The 27,612-nt window shown below is 45.5% G+C and overlaps 1 protein-coding gene across 1 annotated transcript in view; it reads right to left on the minus strand.

Moving 5' to 3' along the window:
* Positions 1-11,464: 11,464 nt before the first annotated feature.
* The window catches only part of SHISA9 (shisa family member 9), a 399,748-nt gene continuing 383,600 nt past the window's right edge, over positions 11,465-27,612 (minus strand). The window contains exon 5 of the mRNA XM_006867203.1: positions 11,465-11,847. Coding sequence (XP_006867265.1) covers positions 11,465-11,847 — 383 coding nt within the window. The remainder of the gene's footprint in view (positions 11,848-27,612) is intronic.

The following is a 27,612-nucleotide window of genomic DNA, read 5'->3' on the forward strand; positions in this document are numbered from 1 at the left end:
CAAGGACTTCATTCTTCTTGGATCAACTATCAACACTCGCGGAAGTAGCAGTCAAGAGATCAGATGACGTATTGCACTGGGCAAATCTTCTGCACAGGAACTTTTTAAAGTGTTGAAGAGCAGAGATGTCAGCTTGAGGACTAGGGTGCGCCTGGGGGTCTTTCTCTTCTTCTCCGACCCTCCACTTTACCAAACATGATATCCTTCTCCAAGTGACTGGTCCCTCCTAACAATATGTCTGAAGTATGAGAGACGAAGTCTAGCCATCCTGGCTTCCAAGGAGCACTCTGGCTGCACTTCTTAGACCCAGGGAAGGATTGATGGTGGCAAGGACTTTCCCTCAGAACTGAGAGAAAGAGACAGGCTGCCCCTTGAACTGGTACCCCCAGTTTTGACTTCTAGCGTCCTTAACTGTGAGATGGATTGACACAGAGGCTGCATCAATGTTCTCAGGCAGGGTTTCATTCTGCTGTACATAAGGTTGCTATGTTCTGACGCAAAAGGACCTAACAACAACCACTGCCAATTGAGACACGACAAGATCAAAGAGGAAGAGAAAACAAGGTACCGGCATTTCCTAAATCGCCCCTTGGAGGGTCTTCCCATTCTGACATTTAGGATAAAGACAATGAAGTGCTCTATTTGGATGTGAAGAATCTTACCAATGAGGTGGCCTTTTATATTATTTGAAAAGAGGTATTATAAGATTGGAAATCTAACTCAAACCTTTGAACTTGCAAAGAGGAAAAAGTCAAGAAGATGTGTCAAAATTATTTCTAGCAACCATGACATTTCTTGATGTGAAATGCTTTCTTTGAACTATACAACACAGCACGAGTTAGGATTTGGAATCTGACAAGAAAATAAGCGAGACGCCAAGCTGACAATGGAAACACTCATCTTCCCTTACAAAGATGCAACTACAATGACCGGGTCCAGAGAGTACCAGCAATTTTGAGAAGGCTAAATGGGGATAGAGGTCCCTGGGTGGCACAAGTAGCTTGCAATTGGCTGCTCACCTCAAAGTTTGTCGTTGGAACCCATTCAATAACAAGACAGAAGAAAGGATTTGATGATCTGTTTCCATTAAGAACGTTGTTGCTGTTGTTCAGTGCCATTGAGTCAGTTCTGACTCATAATGACCCTGCATAGGGTTTCCAAGGAGCGGCTGGTGACTTTGAACTGCCGACCTTATGGCTCAAACTGACCTTACGATCCAGTGCTTTATCCCACAGCACCACACCAGTACACCCAGGAAAACCCTACAGAGCAGTCCCACTCAGTAACAAACAGGGCGGCCATGTGTTGGAATCAATCTGATGCAAGCAATAACATCAGTAAATCAGATGGCAAAAATGGCAGAAGAAAGAAACCCAGGTTTAGATTAGGGCTCCAGTATATCCTCTGTTCCACAGAGTGATTTATATACAATATAACTTCTAAGCCTATCAACTGGGATTATTGATCCTCTCATGGTCAAGGTCATTGTCAAGTTAAGGACTTAATGAGGGGTGTTGTTGTTGTTGTTAAGTGCCATTGAGTCAGTTCTGACCCATAGCAGCCCTATATAGGGTTTCCAAGAAGTGACTGGTAAGCTTGAACCACTGACCTTGCAGTTCAAATGGCTTTGCAGTCTGGTGCATTAACCCACAGCACCACATCAGGACTACATGTAGTGGGAAGCCTAGTGGCAGGGGGAGGGTGGCTGGGGGGATTAAAATTCAAGTTCTTGAAGTTGTCAATGGCTTCATTCTACTTGGATCAACAACCAATGCCTATGGAAGCAGCAGTTCAGTAACCCAATAGTGTATTGCATTGGGCTAATCTGCTACAAAAGGCCTTGTTTAAGTTTTCTAAAGTATTCTGTCACTGTGAGGACTAGGGTGCACCTGACCCAAGGCACGGTAGTTTCCATCATCTCATATGTACACAATGAGGAAGGAACAGAGAAAAAGAAGCGATGTGCTGAGGATGGGCAGTAGTGGTAAATACTATGAATATACTTTGCGCTTCCAGAAGAATGAGCAAATAAGACTTCTGGAGATAAGAAATCCATCCAGAACGTTCCTGAGAAGTGATCAACTTCTAGAAAAGGTGACTGTAGTTGGTAAAGTAGAGGGTCAGAGAAAATGAGAGAAAACCTCACTGCAACAGACAGACACAACAAGCAAAGCAAGGACCCACACATATCGATGAACATGAAGATGGTGCGAAACCGAGCAAAGCTGATTTACAAGGAGCCCTGGTGGCATAGTGGGTTTTGCATTGGACTGCTAACCACAAGGTCAGCAGTTCAAATTCACTAGTCATTCTGCAGGAGAAAGAGGAGAGCTTCTCCCAGAAAGATTTACAGCCTGGGAAACCGTACATAGGTTTGTTATGGATCGGAATGGACTTGATGCAATGGGTTTGGTTTTGCTTTTATGAAGGCATAAAGGACATCATTAACAAGTAAAGCTCTTAGTAAGAGTAGAAGTTCTTCTAATGAAGATGACAACAGACCAGCTATGAAGTGTTACATGGTTTATATGTTGTGTGTGTTAAGGAAATCCAAGCTATTGTGATAGATAAACCCTGAAATGTCAGCATTTAACACATTAGAAGATTATTTCTTACTCACATCAAGTTCACCGAGTGGTGGTGAGGGAAATTACGGCTCCACAAAGTCATTCAGATACTCAGGCTGAAGAGCAAGGTTCACCATCTTCAGCATATGGTCTCCAAGGCTTCCGTAAGTGTTGACTCCATCCAGCACCGGCAGAGAGAGTGTGGAGGATAACACGGGAAGCTTTAATGGGCCAGGGCTCAAAGGGGCCAACATCACTTCCACCACATTGGCCCAAACTCAGTCACATGATGTCCATATTAATGCTAATGGAGTAGAACTGGAAAGCAGAATTCCTATCTGGGTAGCTACAACTCCACATTGAATTGGGCTTCTTAGCTGGACCACCAGGAATCTTTCCCTCCCATAACCCATATTTCCATAATAAAGGCCTCACAATAAACCCAAAGACTGAGTGCTGTCAGTGTTGGATTACCTAATAAACAAGGAAAGCACATGTCTATTTGTACTTGTTTTCTAATCTGTAGTGAACAACTTCACATCTTTTTCCACATCAAAGATTCCACTTCTAGGTGTAGCTGGCATCTGTCTGTCTCCTGACCCCACAGAGACAGATGCCACAAGTCTGCTCAGATACCTTCTATTCATGACATTGTCACACTGGAAAGATCTCAGACACCATATATGGTAGACAAGATGGTCCCAAATGATTCCTACCATCTGGTTTTCATAGACTTATGAAACACAATCTCTTTGAGCAACTTGCTTCTAACCAATAGTTACAAGAGATTGGGACTTCTGTCTTGCTAGCCAACTCTACCCCTTGCTGGCTTTGATGAAGCAAGCCACCATGTTGAAGAGGCCAACATGATAAAAAAAAAAAAAAAAAGGAAGTATGTGTTGGCCAACAATGAGCCAGAAACCAAATACTGCCACCAGCTATGTAACTGAGCTAGGAAGCAGACCCTTCTCCAATTGAAGCTTCAAATAAGACTCTAGCCCTGGTCAACACCTTCATTGCGACCTCCTAAAGGACCACAGGAGTTCTCAGGTGGTGCTGTAGAATAAGCACTTATGGCTAGCCACAAGGTCAGTAGTTCAAACCCACCAGTCACTTCTTGGGAGCCCTATACAGAGTCGCTGAGTCAGAATCGACTCAATGACACTTAATAATAATAACAAGGGACCATAAATCAGAAGACCCTGCTCAGATTCCTGACACACAAAAATTGTAAGACAACAAATGTGTGTTATTCTTAAACCTTTGAGCTTTAGGGTAATTATGTAGTTGTATAGAATCGATCACAAGCTTGATGGTTCAAGTTCACCAGCTGCTCCTAGAAAACCTTATACAGGGTCACTCTGAGTCGGAATCGACTTAACAGCACTTAACCACAATAACAACAAATAGCACTAGATAAGTAATATAATGTCTATTATATTATATTAATAGTGAAAGCGTCTCAAACTTTTTCACTATCATGGACCTCATTAATGATGCTTCCCCTTCTACCAAGCAAACCATGTTTAGTCAACAAGAATTAAGTTTCCTTCCCACTGTTCTAAAACATGTTCAAGACTGTTTGCCAAATAACAGGTGTGTTTTGTAGTCTTGTGTGTTTTATTTTTGTACATGTTGAAGCATTGTTCAATCTATAGGCTTCATCAGCCAGCCAAAGGGATCAAAGACACACAAAGCAGTTCCGAGCCATCGTATCAATCCATGGCTGCCCCAACAAAGGAAATCTCTTAGCACAAAGCCAGGGATTTAGCAAGTGCTCAATACACAGAAGCTAGTACTACTACAGTGATGCCTAACAACAAGTAAAACAAAATTCTGGTCATCCAGGAGCAAACCATGGCAAGGACTAAGGGGCCCAATCCCATTGATTATACCAAATGTCACAGTGATGCAGAAAAAGGTTCAAGCCAGTAAGAGAACAGGATTAGGGACGATCTACTGCTACCTCCTCCTTCTGAGGATGAGGATGGAGGGTCTCCAAGGGGGCTGGCTTCAGGCTCCAGGGCTCATAGACATTGGTGCTGAAGGCAATCACACACCCAAGTCTCCTGGAATCAATTCTCCTCTCAACACTCAGAATGAAGCCAGAGAGTCCCGTCTCTCTGGAATTCCACATCATCGTCTTACTCCCTTTCACATCCTGAGGTCCTCAGGATGATCCTAAATCAAACCCACTGCCGTTAGGTCCATTCTGACTTGTCAACCCCATACACTACACAAAGTTTTCTTGGCTGTAATCTTTATGAAAGAAGATTGCCACGCCTTTCTGCTGCTGACTGGGATTGAACCACAACCATTTGGTTAGTGACCAGCTAGAAACCTTTTGTGCCACTCCAGGGACACTATAAGCTTACAGATACTGGATGATCAGGCAATATGGCATCAATGAAGAAAATCTCAAAATGTGGTGCATTGTGGTGATGGTGTGCTTGTTACAAACACTGGATCCTGGGCCCTGGCTCAGAGCTACACCATTTGAGTCTTAGGAGTTTAGGTACCAGCATTTTAACAGAACTTCCCCACTGATTCACATGCTCACTCCAGTGGCATAATGAATTGTAACCTCTGAAGATCCAATTCTAATCCCCCTACTTACTAGTGAGTCGCTGCAGGCAAATTACTCAAATTTTAGATAGATCCCCCTTTGTCTCCAAAAAAACAGTGTAACTAATCAAAGCAATTGCCATCTAGTGGACTCTGACTCATGCACCCACACGTGTTGCAGAGTAGAGCGGCCCCACAGGACCTTTCAGACTGATCACCATGTCTTTCTTCCGAGGCACTCCTGGCAGTGAGTTTTAACCACCAACCTCTTGATTGGCAGTCAAGGGCTTAACTGTTTGCACCACCCAGGAACTTACCTTATAGATTGATAAGAATGAAATATGTCAATGCACATACAGTTTCATGCTTTACAAATATATTTCATATGATTGCTAGGTGGTTTCAGTGCAGAGCTATCTGTACCCCCCAACAGAGGCATGATTCTCTGACCTCTTACTACTTCCATGTATATGATGTGTGCTGGTCAGAAATTCCAGCCCTGAGTAGATCTCAGTACTAAAAGAGCATCCTGATTCATGCACCCAAGGGAGCTCCTGAAGACACCAAGTGAACCGGTGGCTAAGAAAGGTCTCCAGGTCTTACTGCTGACAGTGGTCCACATCCCCTTTGCTGCTTCTGATGGCATCTCTAAATATCCCAGCAAGTGGAAGCTTCATTCCCAGGAGAATTCAGAACTGGCTTCAAGTGGCCAGTGTGAACTCCTGCCCTCACGCCTTGGTCCTTTACTACTCTAGTGTGCAATGGCTGGCTTCCGGCTGTCAGGAAATGTATCACTATGAGGCTTTCTCCAAAGCCATGGAATTCCCTTCTTCACTCACACATGACATCCTGGGAGCGTCCAGACATTAATATCCCCTGTAAGGAATGCTCATTTGATGTCTGATGAGAGTTGATGTGCAAATACCCCAGCTCCCTTGCCCCCTGGGTGTGATCATTCTGAGGTGTGGGGTCTACACCATTTCCCAGAGTCCATTCGCAGATAAGAATTAATTCATCATAGTGACAACTGGTTTGATAAGGTACTTTTATGGGTTACTTTCCCTTCACTATTTCTCCTCTCAGTATTCCCTTCACTTCTCAAATAAACGCCTTACACGCAAAGGTTTGTCCCAGGCCCTCTTTCTCCAGGAATCATACGAAGACAGGCTTCTACCTGCAAGTTACAAACTCAATGCTAACAGATGCCAAGCAGGAAATCCAGTTTCATAAATAGAGGGGGAATCCAATTTCACATCCTTTCAACATTTGTGTCTTTGGCAACCCTGATCACTGGTCAAAGCCCAAATGGAAAACTCAGCAAGATGCTTGATTCTTAAGGATAATTAAGGCTAATTCTTGAGATCCAGCAAGAGTATGTGTTTTAAGGTAAAGAAGTGAAGTTTGAAGGTAAATGAAACACAGATCCTTATCAAAAAGGCTTCAAACAAACAAACAAACAAACAAGGCTCTGGGAAAATGTATCTTCATTTCTGATGGCTAGAATTGGCCTTTCACTGTGGCCATTCCAAGCACACCAGGCTTAACTCTCTATGCAAATATTGATGACTCCAAGTGAAAACCAAGATCCGTGAGAATACAAAGCCCTGGAAAGATGTAAGCCAGCCTCAACAGCATCACATATAATCAGTTTTATTGCCAGGTAAGAAATTCATATTAATATAGTGAATACATATGTTTACAAATAAACATTCTTAGAAAACAAACAAATGTTTTGTTGTTGTTTTGTTTTTCTTCATTGTAGGAAGTATTGTTGGAATCATAAACTCTGCAGTTATTGACAAGTATTAACACAGATTTACTTGCAGAACATACGGTTACTAAAATATTTGCACATAAAATATGCTCCATTTATACATACACAAAAAAACCTGGGGGGAGTTAGGTGGGGATGCCAGGCGGAGCCCAAGGCAGATGGAGGCTGAGACACTCTGGGAGAACAAAGAGAAGTCAGACAGTGGTCCCTTTGGGTTGAAAGTTGGGGACAGCAAAAGGTAAGAAGTAGAGGTTAGTGTCAGGGCATGGGATGGGGATAGGCGTCTCTGATTTGTTTTGCTTTCTCTCTATTCATTGTTTCCTCTTTCACTAGAGGATGCTTTCCTTGGTACATGACATAGATAGGCCCATAGGCCATCGCGATTTTCAATATCATAAGGTATCGCCACCTCCCCTAGATGTCTAAGAACAAGCAAACCTTCCCTCTTCAGCCCTCACCCACTTTGTTCAGCTCCCAAAGCCAACTGGAGGGTAATGAGGTTCACAAGCACTAACATTCTTAAAGGAACCCTGGTAGCATAGTGGATTATGAGCTGGGCTGCCAATCACAAGGTCAGCAGTTTGAATCTACCAGCCGCTCCAGAGAAGATAAGGCTTTCTGCTCCCATAAAGATTTTCAGCCTCGGAAACCCCATACAGGCTTGCTCTGAGTCGGAACCGACTCAGTGGCACACAACCACCACGAGCCCCTTCTTAAACACTGCACCTTTACTGCCAACATTGTCAATGCAGACCGGAAGTAGCCAAGTTCAGTAGATGAAGTTCACTCAGAAAAGGAGGAACATGGCAAAAAAATCAAATACTATAGATCCAGGAACCAGGAAAGACCAAGAAATCAGCGTTGGGATATGAATGAAGATGAAGTGGGCGAAAGCCAAGGATCAAAGCTGAGCCAGAAACAATACTGAAGGACAGAACTGTGAGCTGGAGGGAAAGTGATGCATAAGCCCACCCAGTATTTCCTGAGGTGTAGGCTGTGTCCCCCTGCTGTATGTTGTTGTTTACAGTGCCGTAGAGTTGGTTCCAACCCACTGCGACCCTGTATAGAGTTTCAGAGGAGTGGCTGGTGAGCTAGAACTGCTGACCTTGTGGTTCAATCCCACCTTTGCAGTCCAGCGCATGAACTCACAGCGCCATGCTGGTGTATGCAGAAGGTAGTAAATGCATGGATACAGCACTAATTAACACTGAGTTAGACAGGAAAGGAATCCATTTTCATTTAAGTTTCAATCCATCTGATTTCTTCACGGGAAAGTCTCCATGGGATGCCAGGTTGTCTTTAACACCTGTTGCTGTTTTGGGTGCCACCAAATCAAATCAGACCCATAGTGATTGAAACTGTCCTTCGAGGTTTCCTGGACTGTGATAGTTACAGAGACGAGTCACTGGATCTTTCTCCTGTATTGCTGCTGGATGTCTTAGAACTTACAACCTTCTGGTTAGCAGCCAAACACTTAACTGTTGCCACTCAAACCAAAATCCAAACCCAATGCAATCTAGTAGATTTCGATTCACAGCTCAGAACAGAATCACCTCTTAGCGTTTCTGAGACAGTAAACCTCTATAGGAGCAGACAGTCTCATCTTTCACTACACAGAATGGTAAGCAGTTCTGAATGGCCAAGCTTCTGGTTAGCAGGACCAGCGCTTAACCCACTGTGTCTCAAAGGTTCCTTTAGTGTGGACTGCTAACTGCAAGGTGATTGAAAACCACCTGTCCCTCCTCATAACCCCTATAGAGGGTCGCTGTGTGTAGGGACCAGCTTGGAAGAATTTCACAACAATCTCTCGTAGACAGAGAGTGGACGAGAGGCAGACTTCCAGTTCAGACCTTTCCACACCCAACAGTCTCTGGCTTGAATTGAATAATGCTGATTTATTTTCTTTGTAATTATTCTCATGCTTACTATCCATTTATGGCAACTGATGCTGGTTTTCTGTTTGTGATGACAGCAGTTTCGTCTTAAAACTTCAGTGTGTTAAAAATGAATCTATTTGAATCCAAATGTCATGAAGGTGACACACAAATACACCCAGTGTGTGTAGCATGTGTGTAGCATGTGTGTGGCATGTGTGTGGCATGTGTGTGGCATGTGTGTGGCAGGTGTGTAGCATGTATACAGATAACTAAGGTCAAGGACACACTGACTATGTCCCCTGGTGTTTACTCCACTGAGAGGAGTGCTGGACTTTCAACAGCTCACCCCTCCTTCGTGACATACAACATGTCTCTGTAAATGGGGATCATGTATAGATGTTATGGTTTAAAATGGGTAAAAGTTTTACTGTTTCAGAATGCTGGATCCAACCCCAAATACCCATGTTTCAAAAAGAGAGACTGAGGCCCACAGAGACAGCCTTACCAGTATGCCTGGACCATCTGGGAATAAGGAGAATTAACACTTGATTTCCCTGAATCCATGATATCAGGGGGAAAAAGGCAGGCAAGACTAAAGGAGAGGAGACCACTGGAGTTGGGGGTTCTAGGGTTACTCCGAGTCTTGCAGCTTCTGGATGCAGAGAAGCTGAGAGTCTCTTAGCTGTTCGTCTTCATTAGCTAAGACCCCAGTTGTTCTGAGGTGCTTTCAAGTTGACTTCAACTCATAGGGACGCTATGTGACAATGTAGAACTGCCCCATTGGTTTTTCTAGGGTGTCGTTTTTACGGGTGCAGTTCATCAGCTCTTTCTCCTGTGGACCTGTTGCATGAGTATGAACTGCCAATCTGTTAGCAATGAAGCGCTTAACCATTGTATCACCAGAGCTCCTTACCTAGGACCTGTAGGGACTGGTTGAAAGCTGCCCCCTTAAATGAAAATCTCATCTCTGTCAGCTCCCTTCCACTAAATAAACAGAACGAGTAGGACAATGGTCTTTTGGGGACAACCATGGATTCCTGGAGATGGGAAACCAAACTTAAAAACCATTTGGGGGAATTCTGGATGGGGTTCGAATATGTTGCTGTATCCTCTGCTGAGGAGGTTTTGGGGGGGCCATGGGATTTGGAGGGACCATGGGAATTACAGGACCCAGAAATGTACAATATGTTTGGGGACTAGAAAATGGTAGGACTCACGGGTTGTTTATAATATGGGGGGTGGGGAAAAGGTCTTCGTCCTTGGGTACCCCTGACTTTACAGCAGCCCCCTCAGCGGGTGTGAATGGGTGGGCTCCCCAAGGAGAGGCAAGATGGAAACACCTGCTAACTGCAGAAACACAAGAGGAAGGAAGGTTAAGTTGGGAAACAAGACTGTCGTGGAATAACAGTAACACATTGAAGGCACCACCCACACGAAGTCATCTTCAGTCCAAAGCAATTGAAGTTGGGCAGCTGGTAGCACAGTGGTTACGAATCAGGCTGCGAACCACAAGGTCAGCAGTTTGAAACTACCAGCTGTTTCGCGGGAGAAAGATGAGGCTTTCTGCAGCAGCGGCAGCAGCAATGCACTGAAGGGGAAGGAAAGTCAGGGACAGACAGTTCACAGACGACTTGTTCCAATGTCTGTTTCCTGTCTCGGAGGCGAGGGAGAAACGCTAGAGATTCAACACTTGTGTCTGGGTCTGTCTCGTCTCCTGCAGACTTTTCCAACTATGGGTTTTCTCGTTATTGTTGACGTCATTGCGAATTGTTGAAGTCTTCAACATCTTGGACAGAAATTAAATTGCTGTACCTGTTTCAAAGTGAGAGGATCATTTGAATTTGATTTTTTTTTTCCCTTTAATATACTATGGACCCTTTTTCTGCCAAAGAAGTCCCTCTCTCCCACATCCAGGACCATGGTCTTTACAGAAGACCTCTCTCTAAAATATCCTTTCCTTCCCTATCTCTCTTAGTGGGTTCAGGGTCATGTTCATTTTTACGAGTTCCTGTGTGTGTTGTTTTGTTTTTATCTCTCTCTCTCTCTTTTTTTTTTTTTTGCTTCTAACATTGATGATATGAAAAGGTCTGTAGACAGAATGGTTGGGATCCAGTGACTATCTCAAAATTGTGTGTCCTCAGCTTCTTGGGATTAGAAAGTGCTTTTTATGTACACACCTTCCTCCCCAAATAACTCTTCTTCCGGAGTGCATTCTTCTCTTGTATACATCCTTACTTCCTCTCCCCTATCACCCCAAAAACAGACAGTGCACGGCCAAGGGTGTATGTGCTCAAAATGGTCCATTTCTCTAAATTGTGCTACTTCTGTGTTTTTGTAATTTCATCATGGATTTCAGAATCCAGTTAGAAGAAAACTTAGCCCCATAATTTGGGCACATGAGCTGGCCATCTTGGGTCTGAAGTCGAAAAAGTGTGTCTCAGTCTCCCCTCTGCTGTATTGCTGAATGTCCATTCTTCAGTCTTCCTCAGCTGCCGGCCGACACGTGTTAGGCATGACGCAAAAAAAGCGTGATTCCGTGTCACCAATAAGTCCTTAATAGGTTCATGTGGAGAGTGTGGGGGGAGCGCATGTGTGGGCGAGGACAGGGAGGGTGTGGGCTGGGATCTTTTTTGCCTCTCTCAGTTGAATGTGGTCTCCAGGATGCTCCCTGCAATGAAAGCTCACACAGTCACCTCTGTTTTGCTGTTGGTGATGAAGTATGGCTGTGGGGGTGGGTAGTGTGGAGTACGAGTTCCCAAGGGGTCGCTGGAGCCCGACTCGGCCGTGCCCAGCTTGCCCTTGTTGCCATAAGCCTGCCGTCGGAGGGACTGCTCATTGGGGTCCCAACCCTTAAAGTTGGCGGTGGTGGAGTTGTAGGCCAGGGGATGTGCGGGTATCTTACTGACGCGAGACTTCTGTCCATTCTGTTTGGCGGGACCGTGCTCCGGGCTGAAAGCCCGCGGCTCTTCCTCCACTCTCACCGGGTGAAGAGGGAGGTTCCCCTTGGCAGCCAGCTCAGCCAGGTGCCGTCGCTTGGAGTAGAAGTCATCATTGACCTTGTCGGCTGTACAGGGGAACAGGTAGATAAAGAAGGGAAGGAGAGAGGAAAGAGAAGGAGTTAAAGACTGACAGATAAACCAGAAAACAGCACCACAGTGAGCCAACAATCCAAGTCAGACACCCACTAGAAACTGCAGGTGGATCACAATGAAAGGAAGAACAGTGTCATGTCTAGAGTCAAGAGGGTGAGGACATTCCCAATGGGATCTCTCCCCACTGCCACTGAGCCAATGCCAACTCATGGTGACCCCATGTGCTACACAGTCAAACTGAACTCCACAGAGTTTGCTGCACTGTATGTAACCTTTCCAGATCAAAAAGATCTTCCAGAGCACAGCAGTTGGGTCTTAACCACCAAGCTTTTGGGGTCAGTAGTCAACTACAAACTGTTTGTGCCAACAAGAGAATCTCTTGTGTTTGTTGTTAAATACCATCGAGTTGGTTCTGACTCCTAACGACCCTGTATAGGGTTTCCAAAGCACAGCTGGTGGGTTTGAACTGCTGACTTTGTGGTCAGCAGCCCAGCTCCACACTATCTTTCAAGATAATCACTTCTCTGAACACCTGTGGCTCTGTGGTCTGGTCCTTTGTTTTCTTACTATTCTTTCATTACTGAAAGGATGCATTCTCGTTACAGAAACTACTGAACATGTTGAGAAATACTCCTAGGAAGCATCTACTGCACTCAAGACAGCACATATCAACATCTGGGTGTATTTTCTTTGGGTCTTCCAAGTAATAAGAGCTGACTTGAGTGTTTTCATTGGTCTGCCTGCTTGGTTTGGTTTATGCTTTTAACAGGCACATAGATTGATTCATGTTCAAAACCCAATGTTGTAACCTCCCAGTAATAAAACTTTGACTAAGTGACTGAGATTCTATTACCATGGATTCCTGCATCTGGAAGGTCATTACAATAAAACAAGTGTATTTCATAGGGTTGTTTGAAGAGCTAAAGATGTGATGCATATAACATGCTTAGATATTAACCACCACCACCATCACCATTGTTGTTGCTGTTGTTAAGTGCCATCGAGTCGATTCCGACCGATAACGACCCTGTACAGAGTTTCCAAGGAGCAGCTGGTGAGCTTGAACCACCAACCTTGCCATTCAAACGACTTTGCAGTCTGACGCCTTAGCCCACAGCGCCACACCAAGACTGGTATTGTAAATAATCACCTCCACTTCTCTTGTAGCATTTCATCAAGCACTTTCCTGTGTTACTATATATTATCAAGGAACAGCATTTTGATGTCTACAATATTCCACTGAGTGGAACTACACTGCCAGAACTCAAATGAAAGTTAAACAATAAATAAGGAAGACAAAAGAACTGATGCATTTGAGTTATGGTATTGAAGAATATTAAAAGTACCACGGACTGCCATAAGAACAAATGAATCTGTGTTGAAATGAGTACCACCAGAATGCTCCTTAGAAACCAGGATAGTGAGACTTTGTCTCTCATACTTTGGAAATGTTATCAAGAGGGACCAGTCCCTGGAGAAGGACATCATGCTTGGTAAAGTGGAGGGTCAACAGAAAAGAGGAAGATGCCCAACAAGATGGATTGGCACAGTGGCAACAGCATTGGGCTCAAGTTTAACAACAATTGTGAGGATGGCATAGGACCGGGCAGTGTTTTACTCTGTTGTGCAGAGGGTCACTATGAGTCGGAGACTACTCAACAGCACCTAACAGTGACAACCACCAGAATTAATCCACCTCCCTACTGTTGAACACTCAAGTGGCTCCAATGTTTTACTAATATAAGTAAGACCAAGATACTTGTCTCTTGACCTAATGATCTCTCTGTATTTAGAATTTTAAACTTAGGATCACTGAAAAGTTTATTTTCTCAGTCTACACCAGGACACAGCAAACTAGGACCCACAGGCCAAATCTGGTCTGCTGCCTACATTTGGAAATAATGTTTTATAGGAACTGTCTATGACCGTAATCATACATGAGAGGTGATGTCTTGTGACAGAGACTGTATGACCACAAAGCCCAAAATATTTACCGTCCGCATCTTAATTTTATAAGTTTGCTTACCCTTGGTCTAGCTGCCTTTAAGGAGAATTACCTGGCGAAATGATACAGACATTGTTAAAACTGTTAATACACAATGCCATCTACTCTCCAAAAGGGGATCCTAACTTCCCCTCCATATCCATCTACCACACTGTCCCTAGCACTGGATGGCTGAATGAAGATTTGCTCATTTTGGGAAACCTCGTTTTATTTTCTTATATTTAACTTGCTATCCTTTCATTCTAAGAGCCTCTAGACTTTTAATTTCATAATCTTATACCTGTCAATCTGTGTCACTCAGATCAGAAAAATGTGCTGCGCTTTCTGCTCCTGCAAAGATTGAAAGCCTCTGAAACCCTACACAGAATGGCTAAGAGTCAGAACCAACTCAACAGCACTTAACAACAACATCAAACTACTAGAAGTCCCCAGATTGTGCAAATCTCTAATGTACTCAGTTGCTAACTAGAAAGTTGGGAGTTTGAGTCCATCCAGAAGAACTTCAGGAAAAAAGGTGATTTACTTTTGAAAACATCAACCATGGATCCCAGTTGTATTCTCACTCACATGGAGTCACCAGGAGCGGAAATCAACTCCATGTCAACTGGTTTTTCAGTTTGTTTTGCTTTGCTTTTATGCTACACCATGAAGTTTGGGCAGTAGGTTAGATAGCAGAAAAAGTAGTGATTCTAAACAGCATTTGCAAAAGTCCTGAGAGAGAAGAGGTACAGTAGCAACAAGAAACTGAAAGGACATCAGTGTCATGAAGTGAAGAAAATAAGAAGGCGACAGATCACCCACTGTCCTATAAGTCAGATTGCACCGTCCACTTGCTCTCCACTAGACTCAGGCGTCTTAGAGATATGCTAGGTGAGCACAGATTTGGAGCCTGTGGTATGAAACAATCTTCCAAAGAACTATTTTCAATATAGTATCAACATCATGGGAGTTGGAGGTCAGGTGGGTGAGCGGCTGCTGTCACCAGGAAATAGAATTTTCATGAAGCTCTCTCCCCACGGCACTTCTGGTTGTGTCTGAGTTGGATTTGGAGGAAGAGAATGACATGCACACCTGGCCATTCTCTGCTCTCTGCAGTGTGGTCCCTGTCTTCATATTTTAAAAAGCTCTGGATGAAAGAAATAGTAGATTCACTCAACAGCTCTGTAAGCCCCATTAATAAATGCATTAACCTAATCAACCCTGGTACCTCGTGGGCAGATGGCTGACAAGCCAACCAGGAAACAGATGTGTAAGTCTTTCAACAACACTCGTCCTCTCGGTTTGATTTTTCTTCATTTGAAAAGAGGAAGGAAGGAAGAAAAAGGTGCTTCCTTTCCAATGCGCCTAATTGCCTTGAAGGAAACAGGACTGTAAAATTAAATTGTACCGGGCCCCATCTGTCTCTCTCTTCATTAGCCGCAGACACTTATACAGGTGTGGGGTGGGATGGAGCCTTGCTTCCGTGGAAACGGAGCGAGTCAAGGTAATAACCAGTTTTCAAAGCAAGTTACACATCTGAGGGTCTTGGCAGGTGGTTTCCCACCTACCTTCCTTTGTTGGCCCAAAGATACCTTGAGGAAGGGTCCCTACTGCTCCGTCTTGCTTGGTGATATTCTTGGATCTCAGGTGATGAATTTCATCCGGTGAGTCATGTCCCAACCAACGCTTCCACCACCGCTCGCCCACCTCTGTCTTTGACCCATCAATGCAAGCAAAGGAAGCAATCAATCTTCCCATCACACTCAAGAATAAGGTCCAATTCCTTGCACTGATCTACAAGATCGGCCTTACCAGGACTCTAGCTGCCTGTCCACCCTCACCCAGGGCTCCTTTCTGTTCCTCAGCACATCAGACATGTCCCCATCTCAGGGAACTTGGGACTGTCCTTCTGCTTTTCTCTTCCAAAAGCATTCTTGCTTTGGGTTGCCTATAAGGAGCTCTGGTAGCATAGTGCTTATGAATCGGGCTGTGAACCTCAAGGTCAGCAGTTTGAAACTACCAGCTGCTCCATGGGAGAAAGATAAGGCTTTCTACTCCTGTAAAGATTTATAGCCTCAGAAACCCTGTTCAGGGTCGCTGTGGGTCGGCACCGACTCGATGGCGCTTAACAACAACATCTGGATCCCGGAGTCCTGGTGTGGCGCTGTGGGCTAATGCATCAGACTGCAAAGCCGTTTGAACTGCAAGGTCAATGGTTCAAGCTCACCAACTGCTCCTTGGAAACCTTATACAGGATCGCTATGAGTCGGAATCGACTCGACAGCACTTAACAAGAACAACATCTGGATCCTGCGTCATTTGGTCTTTGGATCTAAAGTCACCTTCTCAGTAAAGCCCTCCTGAGACCCAATCGAAGGAGCTCCACTCCACTGTGCGCCTATTACTTGTATTTTCCTGGATTCACACCCTGTATCAGTATCAGTATATGAGATTCTTACTGTTCCACGTTATCATCATTGCTCTTCACTAGCGTGTCAGCTCCAGTGAAGAATGAGATCTGACCTGTTCTGCTCCTGCTGTATCTCTGATACCTAATCTCAGTGCCTGGAACCTAGCGTTGCTGTTAGCTGCCTTGGAGTTGGCCCCAATGCATGGTGACGCCAGGTAGCCCGGGCAGAAACGTTGTGCCATCCTAGGCCATCCGAATGATGCGATGCAGACAGGTTCATTGTGATCCATATGGTTTACACTGCTGATTCAGGAGACTGCCGGGCTTTCCTTTGTAGTTCACCCACTGAAGACTCTTCATCATCACCGCAAGACATAAGCTTCCATTGACAGATGGGCGGAGGCTGCGCTTGCCTAAGGTACATTGAGGTGGGGAATCAAACCCAGGTCTCCTGCATGCAAGGTGAGAATTCTACCCCAGATCCACTGAGCACACAGTGGGGGTTCAGTGACTAACATCACTGGCACACAGTTGGGTTCAAAGACATGTGCCTGATACAGAAAGACAGTGAAGAGGCTTCAACACAAATGTCATTCTCTAACACGGGCAGATGTTTCCTCTTCAGGCCATCTAGTATACCTATGTTGCAGAAGGGACTGAAGGACTGGAGCTCCCAGGCAAGCAGATCTAGGCTGCAGCCCCAGCCCCAGGCCCAGATTCCCACCTGAAAACTCACAGAGGCCTACCTGGATGTGCTTTGGCTGTCCTTGCTCAGGGGAAGCAGAAGGAAGACCACTGAGGGGCAGGGACTCCTTAAAGAGTCTGCATGATTGGAAACGTAAAGGTAGACATTTTATAGAAAGGAGGGGAGTGATTAACTTTCCATCCTAGGAGCGGAGGTTCCTAGGACCATCAAGGGAGAAGAGCGGAGAGCGGGACCCTACCCAGAGAAGCAGTGATGCCTGAAATGGAGGCAGAGATGATGACGTAGAGTGATGGAGCAGCTGGAGACTTTAGATCCAGAAAGGGAGAGGGGCTGTGTGCTGAAGACCTGGGGGGTACAGGGGAAGGATTGCATGGTATACCCTTTGGTTGGTTGATGATGCATGGAGGTGATTGTAACCATGGCAATGAAACGATATACGATAGAATGAATGTAAAACTAATGTTCTCCCACGTAAACTATCACATAATTCACAATAAATCATTTAAGAAAAGAAAAGAAGAGTCTGCTTGAATGCAGAAGACGACTGAGTGTGGACATGGCCTCCTTCCCTGCTCACCTACTGAAATCGGTGGTCAACTGAGTAAGGTTGTTAGTTATACTCTTGAGTCAGCATCGACTCACCATGGAGAGCTCATAGATGGAGGGGTGGCTTGGCCCAGCGCCATCTTCACAGTCTCTGGTCAGCTCAAATCCACTGGTAAAGCTACTGTGTATTCAAGCGCCTTCCAAGCTAGCGGCTCCTCGACCTGCCCTACAGCAGACACTGTTCTCTTGTGGTCCATAGGGCTTCCACTGGCTAATTTTAGGAAATATATCATCAGGTCTTTCTTCCTAGTCTGGCCTTAGTCTAGAACTTCTGCTGAAACCTGTCTACCGTGGTTGCTGCTGCTGGTATTTGAAATACCGATGGCTTACTTTCCAGCGTGGTAACAACAGGCTAGCCACCATAGTAAGACACACTGTGGCCTTTATCAAGAGCATGCTCTCTGCCAGGAACTGAAGTAGGGAATTTACATTTGTTATACTCTTTATTTGTCTGAAACCTTCTAACAAGGTGGCCAGTTATATGCTGTAAGAGTCAGTTCCGACTCATAATGATCCTGTATAGGGTTTCTGAAGGAGCTCTGGTAGTGTACTGGTTACGAGTCGGGCTGCTAACCTCAAGGTCAGCAGTTCAAAATCACCAGTCATTCCATGGGAGAAAGATGAGGCTTTCTGCTTCCGTAGATATTTACAACCTTGGAAACCCTATTCAGGGTCACTATGAGTCAGAGCCAACTCCACGGCACACCACCGCCACCACTACCATAGCATTTCCGAGGCGTTTAGATTTTTTGAGAGAGCAGAAAGCCTCATCTTTCTCCCACGGAGAGTCTGGTAGAGTCGAACTGCTGACCTTACAGTTAGCAGTCCAATGTGTGAATAGTTCATTATGTCACCAGGTAGGTCATATTATTGGTCTCTGTTTATAAATGGGAGAACTAAGTTTCAGAGAGCTTTGGTGGTATACTCAATTGAAACAGGTAGAATATGAACCAAGGGCACTTACAGCTCATTGTAGGGTAAGCACTGGACTTCTAACTGCAAAACTGAAGGTTCAAACCCACCAACCACTTGGTGGGAGAAAGATGAGGCTGTTTACTCCCATAAATATTTACAGCCTCAGAAACCCCATTCAGCATCAACTTGCTGGCAGTACGTCTGGTTTGGCAATCTGCCTAGCAGACGGTGAGGCTTGAGTAGGATCTATCTGCAGAAACATTCCCTCTGAAACCAAATAAAATATAGATGGGAATGAGAATTATGTAGGACAAATAGTTTTCTTGATTCTTCCTTTACCAACATTACGGATCGGGGCACGGTACACATGAAAATATCATATTCTTAAGAGAAAACATCAAAATGTCACAGCTGGAAGATTAATGTAACCCCAAATCCTCCCAAGACAAACCATGCGTCTCTTCTCCAAAGTAAGTAGGAGAAAGGAGTTGATGGGGGCAAGGGGTGGCCCATGCCACATTCGTCCACCTGTGGGTTGGCTAAAGACGAGGGAAGGATCTCAAACTCCTCTGAGGGGCAATAATACTGGCTGGAGAACTAGCTAGAAGGTAGCCACTCATTACAGGGTGGGGCTGGAGAAAGGGCTGTAGACAGAACTGAGAGAAGGCTAAGCTCGCTGCCCCCGGCAGATGCTCTATCAGGTCATTTACTGGATTATCTCATTTCATTGACCTTCAATCCCAGTGGTGGTCTGGGCTTTCCCATTAAATCACGGTGATTCTCTTTGTGGCCATGTTGCTGTTGTTATGTGCTGTCGACTTGGTTCCAATGCACAGTGACCCTGTATAGCGTTTCCAAGGAGTGGGTGATGGATTTGAACCACCAACCTTTTGGTTAGCAGTCCAGTGCTGATCACATTTTGAGATATTAACCAATGTTTCGTCTCCTTGTGCCTCCAGTGCCTCTCCTTATCACTTTAGATGGAAATGAAGAGCCAGTGTACTGATTTGGAATCCCATACCAGGCTTTGGAAAGCCACAGTAGAGCTGTTGGAAGGTGAGATTTCCACCGCAGGATTAGAGAATATTGAGGAAGAAGGATGGATTACTATGGCAGTGAACTGGAAGGATCCCATGCACAAGGTTACAAAACCCTAAAACGAAGCCTGGATCGATGCACACTTGACTTTTGAGACTGTGAAATTCATGTTACAATATGGCAGAAAACTGATGAATCTGGGACCAAATCCCCCAACTCTTCCACTTACAAGCTTGAAACTTGGGAAAGTTATCTAACCTTGTTAAATTTTGACTATTCAATGGAACATAATTTTATATGGCAGGGGACTGTGAATATTAATGAGAACCCTGTAAACCACTCATCTTGCAGTTCAAACGACTGGTAGCTATTGTTGTCAATGGGAGCACGGTGTCTCTGTAGGATAAGCACTAGACTTTGAACCACAAGGTACAGGGTTTCCAAGGAGTGGCTACTGGGTTTGGACCACCAAACTTGTGGTTATCAATCCAGTCCTTATCCTACAGCACCACACTAGGACTCCAACATAGTTGTTGTTGCTAAGTGCAGTAGAGCCGGTTCTGAATCATGGTGACCCTGTATAGAGTTTCCAAGGAGTGAATAGTGAGCTTGAACTGTCTACCTTACAGTTCACACTGATCTTACAGTCCAGCACATTAACCCACAACGCCACACCAGGAGTCCTTAAATGCATCTCTCCTTTTTTATCTGAAAATATGAAGTTGGCTAATTCTTATCCCTCAGATTTGTTCTCCCTTGTTAACCCGGGCTTGTAGCCACCCAGATCTAAACTACATTTCCCAAGCTTCCTAGAAGCTAACTTTGTCCATGTGACTGATAGCTCACCAATGGAATGAAGTCAACGTGATGCTTCCATTCCACCTCACTCACTTGAAAGAAAATGCTTGCCCTGAGTTTCTTCTCTTTCCCTTTCCTGTAGGCTAGAATGATGCCATGACAGCAATCAATAAGAAAGGCCCATGTGATGATCTGGTAGAGATGGTGGAGCAATAAGGTCAGAGAACCTGGGTCCCTGAGAGTTTCTCCACACACCTGCCCGCTCATCTTGTGACTGATCACTTGAACAAGAAAAATACTTTCATATTCCTTGTCATCCCCATGATACACTGAAGATCAGACCATTGTAGTTGTTGTTGTTAGGTGTCATCGAGTTGGTACTGACTCATAGCGGCCCTATGTACAATAGAACGAAACACTGCCTGGTTGTGGGCCAACCTCACAATTGTTGCCACGCTTGAGCCCACTGATGCTGCCACTTGGCCAATCCATCTCACTGGGGTCTTCCTCTTTTTCTCTGATCCTCCACCTTACCAAACAAGATATCCTTCTCCAGTGACTGGTCCAGACCATTGTAGTCCAGTGAATTTCACTGGCTGGTATTCAGAAATAGATCATCGCCCCTTTTCCCTAGTTCCTCTGAGTCTGGAAGCTCCGCTGAAACCTATTCAGCGTCATAGCAACACCAAGCCTCCAGTGATGGATAAACAGTGTCTGGGAATTGAACCTGGGATTCCCACATGAAAGGCGAGAATTCCACCAGTGTAAGGCTTAAGTCACAGTAGCTGGGGGCCCTGCTGTTACATAGGAATGTTTTCTGGGCCCCTTCTTTCTTTTCTTCACAAGCTTAATTAAAAAGTAAGAGTAAGGAAGGGAACTGCAACCAATGTCACAAAACAAAATATATAAGGATTGTTAAATGGAAAATAAATTTGCTCTAAACTTTCACCCACACCACAATAAAAAGGTCTAAATAAAATTAGAAGGGGAAGAGTTGATGTCATTTAAAAAAAAGTCCAGCTATTTCTCTCTTCCTTTGAAATACCTGCTCTACAGGTGTGTCAGTTCCTGAGGCTGTCCCAGCAGGCAGAAATTAAAAAGGCAGGAAAAAAGATGGTTTCCAAGGCAAGAGCGGGCCTAGGGGGAGATGGGAAGGTCTGTCCTTATGGAGAATTAGCCCTGGTTCACCTTGTTCAGGGCCTGGCCCCAGAAACACAAACAGGGAAATCATATTTGCTTGGGCTTCTGGGACACGTATATTCCCTGCCGGCATTGTTCTGAAAGAGAAAAAATTGGGGAGGTGAAGCCAGGAGCCTGGCCCTTTTTTTTTAAATCTCAACCCTGAGGGCTCTGCTGCCATAGCTGGGGAGGGCTCCCAGAGTGTCTGGCTTGGGCTTTGCACGAAGTTGCCCAAACCTGAGCCTCCAGGGTCTTCTGTCAACCCCACTGCAGGTGGCCCACTGATATCTCGGGTCCTCAGTCTCTTCTCTCAGGGCGGACCACAGGGCCTCTCTCACAGCAGGCGCAGACAGAAGCACCTCACTGTCTTGGCATTCCCCACCCCCATGTTGTTGGTCCATGTTGTTGTGGTGTGCCCTCAAGTCCATTCAGACTCATAGAGACCTTATAGGATAGAGCCAAATTGCCCAGAGGGATTCCTAGGTTGCCACCACAGAAGAATTAATGCATTAAACTGTGGTGCTGAAGAATACTGAAAATACCATGGACTGCCAAAAGAATAAACCAATGTATCTTGGAAGAAGTACAGCCAGAATGTTCCCAGGAAGCCAGGATAGCGAGACTTCATCTCTGTTACCAATTCCTGAAGAAGACTTCAGACATGTTATCAATTCCTGAAGAAGGATGTTATGCTTGGTAAAGTGGTGGGTCAGCATATAAAGAGGACGACCCTCACCAGGAAGGACTGATGCCAGGGTTCAAACATGAGAACAGTTGTGAGGACGGTACAGGACCAGGCAGTGTTTGAGTCTACTGGGCTGGCTATGAGTCAGAGCCGACTGGATGCTACCTAACAACCTTTACAGGACCAGGTTGCCACAGAGCCACTGGGGGGTTCGAACACCTGAAATTGCTGTGAACAGCTGAGTACTGAACCACTGCGTCACTAGGGCTCTTGGCTGCTCCACAAACGGAGGCATTTGTTTATGGTGTTCTAGCTCTTTGTCTTCTGACTTTTCTGCAGTTTCATAGGACTGCCCTTCCGTTGATAATGATGACATTTGGGGCCCTGGGTGTTGTAAGCAGCAAACACATCCAGCTGCTAAATGGAAGGCTGAAGGCTCAAGTCCATCCAGAGATTCCTCAGAAGAAAGGCCTGGTACTCAACTGCTGAGAAAATCCTCCCTGAAAACCCTATGGACACACATGGAGTCACCATCAATCAGAGAAAATCCAATAGCGACAGAAATGGTTGGTGTTTACATTAAAAGCAGGAACAGCCTCAATCCTTCGCCTTTTGAAACTCATCCAAAAAAGAGGGGCCGTTTGCTTCCCCGCCACTGGATTTTGAGTTCAGCCATGTAATAATGGCTGTTGGCAGATATACCACCAGCAGGGGGTGAGAAAGCACGTGCTGGTGTTTGGTTGCATTCTTGTACCTCTAGGATCATCACAAGGACAGATCTGGACTACCTTCTCTGAGAACGGAGCTGAAACTTGGTATCCCCCTCGTTCCAGATAAAGCCAGCCTAGGTCAGCCAGCCACCAGCCGGCTCCCAGACAAATGGCTGAACCCAATTGAAAGCAGAGAGTCTCGGGCTCAGCCTGAATCGCCAGCACGTAGATGCCTGGTCTACAAACATGCTGAGCTAAATGAAATCTAAACTATGAGATCCGAGGTTGTTTGTTACACAGCATTACTGAAGCAACGGGTGACTGATACAAACACCAATTATTCACTTACCCTACTTTCCTGTACAACCTGTAAAGCCTGTACAACCAAAGCCACTGCCAGCCAGTAAGCTCTGACTTAAAACAACAACCCTTTGGTAGGAATCCAGGTCTCCTTGTTCTTAACCCATGTGACTTGGGTGGCACACCCCTTCGCTTCCCACCCTCCACCCCTGCCATACTCCAGTGACTTCAATCAACCCTTCTCATGGTCTTCAACATAATGAGGCTTCAGAGGTGGGCACATGACAAGAGTAGCCAATCAGAGCCAAGTCTGGGAATTTTGCTTGTAGAGAGGACCAAAGAGGTCAGTGGTCCAAACTTTTTATTTCATAGGAGACACAACTGGAAAAGAGCAGTGCTGGGTCTAGAACATAGGTCTTTATATCCATCACATCACACTCTTCGGAGCTCCTTTCAAATGCTATGCCTAACTTCATTTAATAATGCTATCCCAAAATATTTGTTGAGTGTCTACTATGTGCACTGGGTGTCCCGCAAAAGGCCGGGGAATTGGAAATGGACAGGATCTAGCCAATTTCGCTTCAGAGAGACTGACTTTCAAACCAATAAAATGCTTATTGCAATCTCGATGTAATCGCATGTTCTGCAAAATAGAATCCCTTCCATGTCCATCCTATGAGTCCCCAAGGAAGTTTGTCCTAACTCCAGTGCCTGCCGAGTGCCTCCAAAGGGGACTGAACACAAGGGGTGGTGGAATTAGATTTTTATTAAAAAGCATCACCTCAGATAATCCAGCAGACAAATCTACCCCTCCCCCTGCCACCAGCTCACCACTCAAACCAGGAAATCATAGAAGGCTAGATTTTATAATGTGTTCTGGCTGCTTGTAGATGGGTGCTCCCCAGGTTTGTCTCCTGATGTGTGCACCCCAAAGAACTACTACCCCAATTCTACATTTTCTATGACTTGTGCCTTCTTTGTGTCTCTTGGAGTCCTGATGTGGCTCTGGAGTCCTGGTGTGGCACTGTGGGTTAATGTGCTAAACTCCAAAGTCGATTTGAACTGCAAGGTTGGTGGTTCAAGCTCACCAGCTGCTCCTCGGAAACCCTATACAGAGTCACAGTGGTTTGGAACCGAATTGATGGCACTTTAAAAAGCATCTCTTAGATGAAGACTTCCCACCAAGCTACATTGAATTTTTGTCAGAAAAATAAAAGCATTTACTGGGTGTCTACTATGTGTGGTGCTGTTGGATCAGCACTGGACTACAAGGTCAGAGGTTCAAACCTACCAGCTGTTCCTCTGAAACCCTATACAGGGTCACTATGAGTTGGGACTGACTCGATGGCACTTAACAACAACAACTGACAGATGGCTAAGGGCTGAGGATGAGGCGCTCTGGCTGGGGATGGAACCTGAGTCTCCCACATAGAATGTACAAGTTCTATCGCTGGGCCCCCACTGCCCACACTTATCAGATGTAGAACCTATTGAAGACCAGGGCCTGTACTATGAGTTAGAAGACAATGGTTAAAGCACTTAGCTGCAAACTGAAAAGTCAGAAGGTATAAACCCGTCAGCCCTCTGATGTGGCTTCTGTAAAGGTGACAGGCTTGGAACCCATATGCTCTGTCCTGTAAAATCCCTATGACTCCGAACTAACTGGACAGCAGTGGATTCTGGGGTTTGGTGCTAAGAACTTAAGTCGTCTCATAAAATGACTCCCAAACCATTGCCTCAATTTTGGCAGAAAGTGAAGTTCAAAGAGTAACAAAAGACTTGTCAGACCCAGAATGATCAAGCTGTAGTCCTTTGCTGGCAGTTTTCCCAAGTCCGGTGTTTCAACATGCGTTAAAGGGATGGACTAAGGGACAGACCAGGTCCAAAGATCTCCTTTTGTAAACGAAACAGGTTTCCAAAGTCATAGATTCACCCTGATTCCAAGAGTGGACGGGCTTGAAACAGTTTATTTGGGCAACCAGTAGGGGGTGACGTACCTATGAAGTCACCAACCACACCCACTGAGATATACCAGAGGCTGTACATTTTTACTGGAGCGTCTGGTGAGGTGGAACCGCCAACCTTGGGTTAGCACAATGCTTCACCCAACACACCACTATGACTCCTCCAGGAAGTCTCCAAACCAAAACTAACTGCCATGGAGTCAAGTGCGTAACTAGGAGCAGCGCTGTATAGGGTTTCTGAGGCTGTCCACCTTTACGGAAGTAGAAAGTTTCATCTTTCTCTGGTAGAGAGGCTGGTAGATTTGAACCGCCAACCTTGGGGTCAGCAGTCCAGCGATTATCCCACAGTGCCAGCAGGGCTCCTTTGGGAAGCGTCGGTCAGTGACAAAGGAAAGGTATAGATTGCTGTGGTCTGTGGGCCTTTCCTATCCTTCTCATTGACCCCCTCCAAAGCAAGGCGGCAGAGGAAGCTCTCTTTTCCCAGTTACAGCTCCCTCTCCTTCATACCCAACCTCACCGGATGACACAGGTCCCTGCATTGACACCTCCCATTCCCCATGTTCCCAAAGTGGGTTCCCACCAACATGTGTGCCTCTGGATGAGAAGGTGGCAACAGGGTGTTCTTAACGAGATCAAACATCAAACGTGTCTGGGAAATGTCGTGGTAAACAGAGTTGAACACATTTTATTGCCATGGGATTTCTCCTAGCCGTTCATCTGATCGCTGGATGACGTCATGACCGTGACAGTGTGGTCTTCATGCCTTCATCACTTTGCAGAGACAGGTGATGGGACAGGTGTTAGCCTGTTCTTTCACTGGATCCTCATTACATCCTAGGAGGTGGGGGGCATTACTTTGCCCAATTTGCAGAGCAGAGAGGTTGAGTGACTTGAAGGTAACAAGACTAGTCAATGATTGGGCCAGGATTGGAAGCCAGGTGTGTCAGGCTCAAAGTCCATCAGACCTTGCTTGTCCCTCCCCGTTATGGAGGTGGCTGAGTAAAGGAGGTTGTGGGATGGGCAAGGGGGAGGCAGATGAGTTCTCAGTGTTGTTTCATATCTCCTGTAGACTCAGCATCTGGAGGTTGGGTGTTGTTGATGTGGTTAATTGTCAAGACAACCCCTTGTACAGTATGCAAAATAGAGCCAGTTCCTACAAGATGATTGGTCTAATTCAGCCCATTGGTGTACCCTGAACGCCTCCTAATCTACAGGGTTCATCGTCCAGCAGTCTATCAGGCAATATTCCCTATGGTCCTTTCAATGGATACTTTTCAGACAGAGATAGCCAGGCCTTTCTTCTTAGTCTTATTAGTCTGGAAGTTTTGCTGAAACTCATCTATCCTGGGTGATTCAGCTGGTATGTGAAATACCAGTGGCATAGCTCCCAGTATCATAGCAACACCCAGCCATCACAGTATAACTAACTGACAGATGGTGGTAGTAAGTTGGATGGTGGTGGTGGTACTCACATTGCAGTTAGCAGGGCAGCTCATAATCCACTACACTACTAGGCATCCTTTGTTGTTGTTCAGTGCTGTAGAGTTGGTTCTGACTCACAGCGACCCTGTATAGGGTTTCCAAAGAGCGGCTGGTGTGTATGAACCGCCAACCTTGTGGTTCAAAATGACCTTGAGGTCCAGTGCTTTATCCCACAGCACCACACCAGGGAGCCTTAACTGGGTTGAATGATGGTGGTGGTGGTAGTGGTGGTGGTTATGTGCTGTGAAGTCAGTTCTGACTCATAGCAACCTGGCATAGGGCTTCTGACGCTGTAAATCTTTACAGGAGCAGAAAGCCTCATCTTTCTCCCGTGGAATGGCTGTTAGTTTTGAACCACTGACCTTGAGGATACCAGCCCAATTCGTAACCACTATGCTACCAGAGCTTCTTAATGGAGTTGAATCTCTAGAGACCCTTAAAGGAAGATCTGTGACCCCTGAGGGATGTGAGACTGGCCCTCTCTGAGACCCCTACTCCTCTCCATAGAGAAGGCAGCATAGATCCGGAGGCATTGAGCAGGACAGGTGAGGTAAGCCTGGCATGGGCGGAGAAACACCTCCAAGTCCATGCTGCTGACTTGTCCTGCAATATTTTCAGAATGCCTCAGACCCCAACAGGCTGACCTAAGGACAAGGATGCTGACTGCCTCAAATGCTGCCACGGGGACCAGAATGACTTTGTTTTCACAGGAAAGAGGAAAAAATAGTTTATGCCCCAAATTAGCCAGTCTGTCATGTTTCAGATTGTTTGCTATTCTAAAAATGGACTTTGACATGTGAACAGTTATTATCTAATGCAGGACCCGATGGACCCGAAAATATCTCTCTCTCTCTCTGTCTCTCTCTCTGTCTCTCTGTCTCTCTCTCTGTCTCTCTCTGTCTCTCTCTCTGTCTCTCTCTGTCTCTCTCTCTGTCTCTCTCTGTCTCTCTCTCTCTCTCT

This window comes from Chrysochloris asiatica, unplaced genomic scaffold (genome assembly GCF_000296735.1).
Source record: "Chrysochloris asiatica unplaced genomic scaffold, ChrAsi1.0 scaffold00102, whole genome shotgun sequence".
Taxonomy (NCBI): domain Eukaryota; kingdom Metazoa; phylum Chordata; class Mammalia; order Afrosoricida; family Chrysochloridae; genus Chrysochloris; species Chrysochloris asiatica.